Below are 12136 nucleotides of genomic sequence, written 5' to 3' on the forward strand. Positions count from 1 at the left end.
TAAAGCTATTTATAAATTGATTTTTTTTACATGTAAATATATGAAAATTACATAATGATACTGATGATAATTCTGTAATTCATTCCCTATCCCAGGGCTTTTTTTTTTTTTTATTGAACAAAAATTATGTAGGCTACCTTTTTAAAAGATTCACAGCTTTCTTATTACAAAAATCTGAAATCAGATACATATAGCTCAGAGTTTTACATCGTCAAGAAAAAGGCTGAAGAAAGGCTTATTCTTACTCAATTTAATTTACACTTAGAAAATATTTAGCCAAGATCAAAATAAGATTAAATAAATAAAAAAACATCAGAATCATCTCTATCAGTGTGTATAACCAAGAATAACATTTTCATATTTCAACGAGATATCAGGAATTATAGGCTACCACAAACAATGGAAATGTTTTTCCATAGATTCTTAGTAAACTCACAATCCCAAAACAGATGAGACAAATCTTCAAGGGCTACCACAGAAGGAGCAATTTTCATCAAAGTCGTCAGAAATAAACCTTTGTAAAAACATTTTGCAGGATAGCACCGTTGTATCATTTTATAACACAATTCTTTTGTTGTATTTTATTGCATATAATATCCCAGCAGGGCCACTGCACCTGTGTGCCGTCTTTAAATGACGCTCACGCAGGTATCTTGCGTCACGCGCAGATGCGGAAACGCGGAAGCAACATTCCACGTCACTTGAGGTGGATTTAGCGCGAGCGAGCCAGGATTCTGACAGGATAATATAGCGCTTGCTTTGACGTGAAACTCGCCGGATGTGATGCCACGAGCATTTAGGCTTTACGCTCAAACTGACAGCGAACGGAATATCTGCGGCTTGTAAACGGAGGATTCGTCTCAAGGTAATGTTTGTATGCGGAGCTGTACTGCGGTCAGAGCTCTTGCTGCAGGCGGCTGCTGAATGTCGCTGTTTTATTGGTTATCCAGTGTTTCCTGACGCCGTGTCCATCAGTGAGGATGATATGATGGCTATTTATAATAATTATATGTCTGTAGCCCGCAATTGCTGAGTCTAAAACATGGCGAGTTACCTAAATAGGAAGCATTTTTGGACTCAGTAGAAGTGCTAAGATTCCCAAATATGATAAATGTGCTGAAAAATGATGTTTAGAGAGTCAGCTCGCATCAGCTTGTTGTAGGTTATGGGCCCTTTTTGCTTTGATTCACTGATCATCGCACTTTATGGATATTCTTGCTTTCTTTGCATCGTTTGTCAGATTTTATTTCAGCTTAATTACTTATTTGATTTTTTTTTCTAGCGTATAACGCCTCTAAATGTTATGCACCTGTCTCCACAAAACCTTGATTATTATATTTTATTTTATTTTTATTATTACATAAAAGTTCACTGAATTGGTCTGTTGTTTATTACATTGGCATTATCATGATTATTAAGTTATCTAAAAATGATTAAGTGTGCTCTAGTCTTTGTCATTACCCATTAAAACACATCAGGTCAATCAAGCTAAGTAATGCTGTCAAGGGTGTATCTCCAACCGTCACTACTGTATTATGGGGTGTGTAGGCCTACATGTTTTGTAAATTTGTCAGAGGGAACACCTTCACTCTAACTTTACTGTGATTTTCAGTATAAGACAATACTGAAATACAGTGTGCTTAATGTGCTGAAATTAATTGTGCTCAGCAAACAGTAATGCAGCCCTACTGGATTTTTCCCTTGTGAATCTAAATCTTTGTGTCTGTGGGAATTTTTGCCTACCAGATACAGTGAATGCAGTGAGATATAGTGAGTTTTACCAGCCACTCAAGTTTTTACTAGCCGTTTATTTGTTAAATTAACCAATGAACTGATACAGCATTTTAATTCAGATTTATTTCCACATTTGAGGAACAAAAAGTGACACTGTGGCTGACCTTATACATGGATGCTGACCTATTTTTCATGATGGGTCTGTGTCCGCTGTTGTTTTTGGAACCCATTTTAGGTTAGCCAAAAAGCTTTGAGACAGTATTTTACCTTTCCCTTTCCCAAAAAAATACAAGAATAATACAAGAACAATAATTAACAAAACATTGTTTTTATCACTGTTCTTTTTTTCTTTATTTGTTTTAGACATATTAGACATTTTAAATAATATTTTAAATTATCTGGAATTGTGCAAATGTCTAAAATCAAGTGAACCTGGGGTGCTTTTACATTTATAATAGTCATTTGATATACAGTACAGTTTAAAAAATTTTTTTTTTAAATGGCTGAGCTGTTATCTTACAGTGCAGGGTGACCGATACACACTTTACTGTACAGCCGTTTGGTGGTAACTTCCATTCCTGATTGTGTCTGTTTTCAGGCCATCATGCTAATGCTGATTGTCTTTTTTTCTTGTCTGCAGAGTGTCTGATTTGGTGCTCGATCTTCATGGGCGAATCAGGGTCACGGCGCTCCACCCTGGTCTCCAGGCTTCCCATCTTCAGACGTAGTGTGGGAAAGAGACAGGACTCGCTCCCGTCCTCGCCCTCCTCCGGTGGTGTCGGCAATGGCGTCCACACTTCCTCTCCCTCCAGCACGAACTCCAGCTCCAGCAGCACAGGCAAACGGCGCAGCCTATTCCGCACTCCGTCACTCAGCTTCCACTGCAAGAGGAACAGCGACCCGACCCAGCTCAGCCTGGACAATAGCAGCCAGGGGTCTGAAGTCATCTTTCGAGAGAGTTGCATCTCAAAGACACGGCATTCGTTCGGATTCGGCGGACACAAGAAGAAGATCCCCCGATCTCAGACAGAAAACCTTGAGAAAACGTCGGCCAACCGCAGTGTGTTCATTAACTGCATCAGCTCACGGACGAACGAGGGAGATGATTCAGGGTTCCTCGATGACGTGAGCAGCAAGAGGTCTTCTAAGCATAAGAAGATGCTGCCTAAGTCCTTCTCAGCTCACCAACGGTTTTCCAAGAACTCGTCCAATGTTCTGGACCAGTGTAAAGGTCAGGATAGTACAGAAGAGCCTCCTAAAACTGGTACCCCAGGTTCCTGGCCTGGAGAATTGGCTGAGAGTTCTCTACAGTCGCCCATGATCTCAGAAGACCGCACCACAGCAATCACGCCATCAGATTTTGTTCACGCCACCGAAGACTCTGTCTCGGAAGTGGACGCTTTGCCGGCTCCCAGTCCAGCTGCTCCACCTGAAAACTTTAGCCAAGCTGTTTCTACCTCGCAGGTGTCCCTCACCCCAGCCCAGGCCACCACGGAAAAGCCCTTACTGCCAGATACCAGCCACACAGCCAACACACAGTGCGAGAGCACAACTGCCCGTACGGAACCAGTAACGCTGCAGACAGTGAAAGAGCTGAACCCTGACACTTATCCTAATGCAGATGCTAACCCTGAACAGTCAGAGGCCAGTGAGATTGAACAAGCTCCAGAATTGAGTGAGGAAAGCAGCTCCAATCCTGACACTCGTGAGAGGAGGTCCCGGAATGCTGTTCTCATCCAGCAGGCAGGAAGGTCATCTGGCCTGAGCAAACTGGAGACCAGGCCAAGCCACCTAAGAAAGCCACACACAGGTAATGTCAGTGAACTCAGTTGCTGTTCTGAGTTTTTATAGAGGCTATTTTCTGTTTTAAGAAAGACGTATTGAGGGAAATGATTCACCTGCTTGTTCCATGACGAAAACAAGTTAATCTTTGATCTTCAAACCAGTTCCTCTAAAGTATTCCAGAGATCTGTGTGATATGCTGATTGAGAAGCCTGTTACTGCTGAGAAATATTAAACATCAGAACACAAATTACATGTATGCCCTCAAGTATTGAGCTATAAAGGCACTGCATAGCATGTAGCCTTAAACTGAATGTGTAACTGATCAGTTCTAGAACTACTGAAAGCTTTTATAAACGCATACAAAAACTGTGAGCCCCCTCCTGTAACAATGTATTATGCTTCACTTTGGCTGCATTTTTCTTATGACCCATGTTTTCTCTTTTTCGTAAATTATACTTTTACGTTGCGAGTGCTTTCACTCCAGAGTGCCTGTGGCTTAGAAGGTTTATGGGAAACTAACCAGCTCCACAGTATTGAATTTCCTCTAGTGGTGACTTGATATTGGCTTTACTACGGATCCTCTTGCAGGAGAGAGTGAACTCTACACTCTGTGTTCATTTACAATTATTGGCTTGGGGTGATTCATTAATATTCATGCCAATGATTAAGCTTTTTTTAAGGATATTAAGATGTTTTATTCATACTCTCGTATTTTTATAGGCGGAAAGATGTATGGATGCAGTTAAATCTGTTTACCATGTTGACAGCAGATTATTGTGGTTCTTGGTTTAATTTGCTAGAAATTTTATTTTGTGTTTTGTATGTTGTTTCCTTGTGAATATATTTACAGTAATCAGTATTATTGGGTCTGTCCTGCAGCTTTTCTTGTGACTGTGTAGGTTTTGGGCTTTTTAACTGAACATCACTGTATTTTCTCTGCAGTGTGTATTTGTGTCAATAGGATCCAGGCTTTTAATTGTTTGATACTGTACTGGACTGTACTAAAAATAAAACTATTAATGTTTTGCTGAACTGTTTCACCTATCCGTGTTTAGCTTTGATATCTTGTTTAAGAGCTGAATGAATTTTATGCAAATCTGGTGCAGTAGGTTGGTGAATTGTAGTTTGTGCCCCAGGCTTAACTTTTTTGTTTGATGCATTACATATTCTTCAGATTGTGACCTACAACCTGATTGAGGTCTGTCTCTGTACACAACAAGATACTGAAGACTTTTTAATCATTTGGAGGAAACGTGGAAAACAGTTGTTTTTATAATTTTTTAAATTTTTTTCACTGGATATTGTTTTCCATAGAAATGCAATTTAAAGCCATTCATAAGTATTTTCTGTAAGACTTATAATAACTTGGATATATAAAATGTATAACTCATGTTTTCTGTTTTAATATATTTAACTGAGTCTTCAGCAGCCATTACGCCAGTCTGTCTGTCACATGATCCATCAGAAATTATATTAATATGCTGATTTTGGTGCTCAAGAAACTTTTGTAACATTCTAAATGCCTTTAGTGTCACGTTTTGATCAATTTAATGCATTCTTGCTGAGTAAAAGCTTTGTGTGTGTATATATATATATATATATATATATATATATATATATAATATTTTATTTATTTTTTACTGATATTTGCTTATAGGAGATACTAATGTTAAATATTTATCTATATTATAATATCTTAAAATATTTTATTGGTAACACTTTACAATGAGGTCTCTCATTTTTTTTAACATTTGTTAATGTATTAACTAACATGAAGTAATAGCTAATGAGCAGCAATACATTTGTTATCCTGAAGAAGGCTGTTTATTTGAAATGTGTATCTACACTTTTAACTGTTTTTAATGATTTAGCCCAGTTAATTAAAGGCTTTTTAGTTCACATAAGTGCCTTGGACTATTTCATCTTAATAATTTGATGTCCACCTCCAATAAGGTTTATCCAATAAGCACCAGTGGCTACGTAAAGACACCTGTGTAGCACTCTCTGCTTCTTTTGTTTTGTACATATCTTTGAGGGCGTGAACAAAGCCGCACAACATCTCCATTAATTCACTGTTACGTAACATTTTCATTTATGTATGTGATGTTGCTTAGTGCTGTGTTGTGCACTTCCATCTGTCTCTTCGCCTGTTAAGAGCGCACAGGTGCAGTGAGTTACGGTCGTCAGAGGTGGAGTGATGGTGGTGTTCCCGCGGAGAGTATTTAAGCCGTCTGGAAGTTCACTCCACGAGTTCTCTTCTCCCAGCTCAAGTGATAAATTGACTTTGTGTTGCCAACTCAGGCTCTGTGTGTTCCATATCAAGTAAACATTGACTATTTCGTTTTGTGTACAAGACCACTAGTCTTCCTGCTGAATGGAGACCCATCTAGGGAGGAGGTTGCCTGTCACTGTGGTGCTTACTTTCTAAACCCTGCATTTTGTTCAGAACTTAGTTTCCAAATTCCTTGTGCGGGTCTGACAGGAAGCTGTGATGGAGCAGCTTTGTCAGACTATGAAACATTCATGTAGTAGTTTAATGTTTGAATCGTTATCGAATTGAGATCCATTCAATTCTTTGCATTTTAAAACGATTATTGACTGAACCATTCACGATTCAAAAATCCATGTTTCAAGATTGACGCACTTGCATAGTCAGGTTTCGTAATCGATGCATCGACAAAACGAGTGAATCGTTACTCCCCTGGTGCCTACTAATGAGATTTGTTGTAAATTATGAATTGTCATTGTTATTGTACACATTCCAGAACTGCTTCATAACTCAGTACTGTTGGCCATTTATCTCTTTGTTTTGTCTCTATTTTTGTGATTATTTCTGTCTCTAATCTATGTGTTGTATCCTTCGCAGTGTCCATGTGCAGCAGCGTGAGCCCATACCATGAGGTGATGCGCATGGAGAGACGTCTACGGTCGGCCTCTGAGGGCGCAGGAGAACCCAGACTTCACCTCAACCTCAGGGATCCTCACTGCATGGAGGGCCACACTTTATACAAGCAGAGAACCAGTTCCTCATCTTCTAAATTGGGCAGCCTGGTAAGTATGAATCCGATTTCACTGCTCAAACTCACATTTTCAAGAATTGACTGTAGTTGAATTGGTTTATTTGATCTAAATGTGTGTCTTTGAAAACCAACGATGTAGATTCTCTGCGTCTTCAGAGGGATTAAATTCCCACACGGCGATATAATCACAGTGCTTAATTAAACAGACAAATCCTCTCTCACCATTTTAGCCAGCAGGTCAGCAAGGCCAGTATCCACTGGCCACTTTCCCTGAACTTTCATCTGACCATGTAGAGTGCCACCTAAATGTATTCAACCATCTGCATATTCGTGTTATGTTCTGTAGACTCAAGCAAAAATAAACCCTCCCAATCATTACTTATGATCCACTAGAAGTGTGTGGTGGTGTTTCTGTCTACAGAGACACTGCCCTGTGCCTGTATTTTGTTATATTCTTCTTGAATTGTGCCCGGGATGTTTCTGGGCTGCAACCATTGGCCAATAACGACGCGCTGCGCAGCTGAGGGCGGGACTTTTTCATCTGTCTGAAGCTCTGGAAACTCTAAGTTCTCCTGTCTCTACACGAAAACAATTCGCTAATATTGCTATTGCCTTATTGACTGCATTCTGTGACTCAACAGATTATTAAGCATTGTAATTAAGTTTTTATGATGACATATAATTATAGTTATATAGCAAGCTACACTGACAGCCAGTCATTTAACTATTAGCATACCTGTTCACACACACACACACACACACACACACACACACACACACACACACACACACACACACACACACACACACACACACACACACACACACACACACACACACACACACACACACACACACACACACACACACACACACACACACACACACACACACACACACACACAAATGCAATTTATGCATGATAAACACAATATTTGAATTTTTTGCAAAATACCTCATCACTCATCTTCCTGCATTGAGGCAGTATTGTGTCAGAACTTGGACCTGAAGAAAAATAACAATTGAATCAACTCTGAGAAGTAATTAAAAAGCCCAAAGCAGAAGATGGATATAAGAACATTTCCAAATCGTTGAATATGCTGTAAAGTACAGTTAAATCAATAATTCTGAAATGGGAAAGTATGGCACTGCTGTGAATCTACCTAGAACATACTGTTCTCAAAAAACTGAGCGAGCATGCGAGAAGTCTTGTGATCCTTCATTTTAACCTAATGACTTAGTCTCATGGATTCTCATTCCTCATTCAAAAGTTCAAACAGTTTGAATTGAAATGTTATGGTTGTAAAACATATAGTTCACATTGTCCAATAGTTTGAACCTTTTGTCTGCTGCAAGCTTATTAAAGCCACCATCTGTTTATTAAAAAGCAGACACCAGAAAATTCCTATCCTTTAATCTTTCCACAAGACCTCACAATAAACCTGTGGATTATGCATAATAACATGCGCATTGCTAACAACAGGACATTTGAAGTCCAACAGAGATTGTGTTGAAAAGCCTGTAGTGTTGAGGTTTTCACTGAGAACAAATACTCTGCTGTTAGCATGCTGGAGCACAGCACACTTTGAGCATGCTAAACCACTATTTCGATAAATTGTGTCTTTTAAATATTTAAAAACCAATTCTGAAAACATTCACTAGTTGACTTAACTAGTTGGTTATTAAATGTCTAATAGGATAGTCAACCATACTGGCCCATGCCTATTCACTTGAAAAAAGTAGCTTGCTACTTTAAAATGGGGATATCCTTTTATCCTTTCTATTTTAATGTTTTTTTTAAATGTATTTTATTCTTCTGATAATAAAACAGAATTTTCAGCATCCATTATTCCAGTCTTTAGTGTCACATAATTCTTCAGAAATAATTCTAATATCCTGTTTTTGGTGAAAACTGTTGTGCTGCTTAATGAAATGGAAATCTTTTGTATTATTTAAATGTCTTTTCTGTCCCTTTTGATTAGTTGAATCCTTGATTTAATAAAAGTATTAATTTCTTTCCAAAAAAAAAAAACACACAAAAAAACCTTACTGACCACAAAGTGAATGGTAGTGCAGTTAAGTTAGAAGTGACTATTTTTAGTTGGTGCCGGTCATTGGTGTCATAGGGCTAGCAGATAAATCAAAACAATTAACCTTCAGAGAGATTTTATGTTGTATGGGCAAAACCCTTACAGGAAAACATTTTCAATCAGTAACAAGAAACAATTGCTCATACTTTTGGCTAGTTCCTACAAAGTCATAAAGCTTTTGTTTTGTTTCTGAATACTGTAGTCTGCACCTGCACAGCTTGAGGCCAAACTAATTGCTCTTGTTTTCCAGCGCAGTGGAGGAAAACGCCATATCCTGTGTTATTGTTCTTTAATGCTTGCTAAGGTGCCACTGCTAATTTGTCATCAAATCATGTGCTGTGCAAAATTTGTGAGTGAAGTTTACCTTCACTGTGGCTGTGGGCTGACTCTGACCTGACCTTTTCAGTTACATTCTCCTGTTTGCCAGTTGTTCTTGGACGAGGCTACGTCCTGAAGCAGCATGTCTGATCAAGGGTTTGCCAACAGACTTGGGAAATCTTAGCGAACATGCTGCATGTTTTGGTTGAGTTTGAGGATCCTGATTCTTGTATTTTTGATGCTGTGCCTGATAAAGATAAAGAGATATATAAGCCCACATTTTAATTGAAGGATGAAACGGATTAGGTGAAGGAAAATCCCCTCCTACGGTGCAATCGTTCTGAAATCGACGGCTCCAGTCAAAGTTCAGAGAAAGGGCAGCTTTTTGCGTTGTGCTTGCTGAAAGAAAGAATGAACATTGTCATCCGTGATGTCCGATTGGCTAACGAATCAGTCTTGAATCCTTAAAGGGATACTTCACCAGTTCATTCATTAGGGTCCAAACCGAGATGAAGTTAGAAGCGACCAAAACCGTGGAGGGTTTTGGTCGCTTCTAACTTCATCTCGGTTTGGATCCTAATGAATGAACTGGGCTAAGCTAAGTGCTATCAAAGTGTTGCTGCGCGCCAGAGCGATTGAGTGCACGCACTGAGACGAGAGAGGTATGTATCAACTCGTCTTAGTTAAGGGAATAACATAGTTTAAAGGGGTGGTATAATGCCCTTTTCACAAGATGTAAAATATATCTATGATGTCCCCAGAGTGTGTGTGTGAAGTTTTAGCGCAAAATACCCCACAGATATTTTTATATAGCAAGTTAAAGTTGTCACTTTTTGAGGGTTTGCAAAAACGCACCGTTTTGTGCCTGGCCCTTTAAATGCAAATGAGCTGCTGCAGAGGGCGGGGTTTCAAGAGCTCCTGTCTGTTAGCAGCTGCTGTTACCTCACGCAGACACACTAAAATGACAGAAACTGTTCTGCCTTTAATGTTAAACGGAGTCAGATAAGGATGGAGAGACTCAAGAAGAAGTGAACATGTAGAATGCAACAGGACGTCTCTGAATGGTTAGTTGATGAATTTATGTTGCTGATGTGGAGTTAACTATCTTCAATTAGGATATTCTGTCATGATAAATCTATAAATTGCTCATATATGAACTGTTGTGAGATGCACACAGAGTGACTTTCTATTGCATGTGAAAAGATGGATGCTAGAGTTTGAGCTGACTCACAAATGTACTCTTATACAACAACTTTTCCTCTTCTCAACATGGACTGCGTGTTCCCGGGGGCGGGGTTTATGTAAATTCTAGGGTTAGTGATGTCACTAACCCGAGAGGAATGTCGTGTAGTCCCACCCAGCCGTTTGTTGTAGTCCTTTTCTTTAAAAGCAAATATCTCCCTTTGCTTTGAACTTTGAGCGTTGTAACTTTGCAGATGTTGTTTATGCTCAAACAGCAACATTACACACTAACTAAAGTTAGAAAAGTGAAATCACACTCAACCACCCCTTTAATGTGAAAAAATGGTGAAGTATCCCTTTAACTCACAAGTTATTTAAATGAATCAGTGAGACACAAATACTTGTCTGAGTCATTTTCAAAATGAACTTAAGCATGAACTTAAGCACTTTTATTGTTCCCCATTAAAAACTGATTTTTTTCTGTTTGTAGATTTTCTAGTTAACTCTGATCGCCAAGGAATGTAAATGCTCATTAACATACTTTTTTATGAGGCAGACACACACAACTTTTTTTTGTGTAAACACAAAGACATGTAGGAAAAGGGAAGTGTTCCATTGTCATAGTGAGAATTTGTGGTCATGCTCACTGCTCTCAAGGGAAGCATGCCATTCACTACTCTTCTAATGTTCTTCAAACAGTAACATTTGAGGAACTACAGTAGTTTCCAGTTTCTGTTATCTTTGGCCAGCATGCTTGTAAATCACATAACCATTGTTCTGTAATTTTGCGTTGCCTTCTGCAGCTTAATTTGCATCAAGATGGTGCTTGTTTGATACATCCTTATTATTTTATATCAACCTTGAGTATAGCAGGAGAACTTGGTCTTACTAATGAAACAGTGTTGCAGTGTGTTTCCCCAAAGCATCGTTTGCCAACTATGGCCACAAGTTCCATTGTTACCAGCATAGTTCAAAGATTAGTTTTTTCCTAAAACCATAGATCCAACGAACATTGACAAACAGCATCGCAAATTTGTGTGGTTGGTTTTTGAGGAGTACGTAGCTCTAGTAGCGTCGGACGTGCCGGAGTTCTCCAATGATGCATCGTACAATGCCGATTAAGCAGCGAGTTATGTAGCTGTATGTGTTTTACTTACGAGAAAGCTTTCTTATTGAATCAGGTCTTATTTTGCTCAATACATTGTGGCCTAGACTTGAAATGAGCCATTATCTGTTTAATTGAGGTCGTCTCAAGGTTGTCTCATTGAAATTGCATGTTAAACCTGCTGTACAACTAACTTTTGATGTTTCCATTAGTTTCCACCTTAGCTCAATAGTTTGAGCACATGAGTAAAAACGATTAGATTGGTGTGTGTGTGTGTGTGTGTGTGGTCTGAAACAGAGCATATAATAGATATATTTAACCATAATAGAATATATTACAGAATTGGAATAAACCCACTAACTAAATGGATACACATAGTAAATATAGCATAAACCCTTCCATAAACAATAATCAGCATTCACATGTAAATATACAAACACAATCAAATGACTACTTCTGTGTAAAGTGTCCTTTAAACAACGAATATTAGTATGCCAGTATGTCTTTATGCTGCAGCATTGACAGTGCGCTCTAACATTGGCTGATCGCCAGTACACGTCTGAAGGCACAAATTAAAGTACATTCATAATAGGCATTTTTAACAGTACTGGTCTTATCATGCATGCCCAGTTTTTGTTTTTCAACCATTTGATAAACTTGTGCTGTATCTTGCAACAAATAACCCTCATTGGAGCCATGACCCAACACATTGAGCCTTGGTGCTCATGTTGGAAATATAGGTTTGAATCTGTTTCACGTCATGTCTCAGTATCATTCTTACCATTTATCCCTACCATCTTATCACTGTATCAAGATGCGCATGGTCTTATCGCGTCTTACAATGAATTTTTACGTTGGGGTGTCCCGAGGTCTGCTCAGGTCATTTCCTAATCCATACGATA

General features: G+C 38.8%; 1 protein-coding gene across 3 annotated transcripts in view; it reads left to right on the forward strand.

Annotated features, from left to right (window-relative positions):
* Positions 1-484: 484 nt before the first annotated feature.
* The window catches only part of ccser1 (coiled-coil serine-rich protein 1), a 70121-nt gene continuing 58469 nt past the window's right edge, over positions 485-12136 (forward strand). Inside the window, exons 1-3 of one of the 3 annotated variants that reach the window (XM_082188359.1) lie at positions 485-865; positions 2375-3544; positions 6386-6570. In XM_082188359.1, the coding sequence (XP_082044485.1) occupies positions 2401-3544; positions 6386-6570 (1329 nt within the window). In that variant the 5' untranslated portion in view covers positions 485-865; positions 2375-2400. Of the gene's footprint in view, positions 866-2123; positions 3545-6385; positions 6571-12136 lie in introns of those variants that run through there. The other 2 variants (XM_082188357.1, XM_082188358.1) reach the window with 2 other exon arrangements.

Source organism: Leuciscus leuciscus (genome assembly GCF_965113295.1).
Source record: "Leuciscus leuciscus genome assembly, chromosome: 13".
NCBI classification, from domain to species: Eukaryota; Metazoa; Chordata; class Actinopteri; order Cypriniformes; family Leuciscidae; genus Leuciscus; species Leuciscus leuciscus.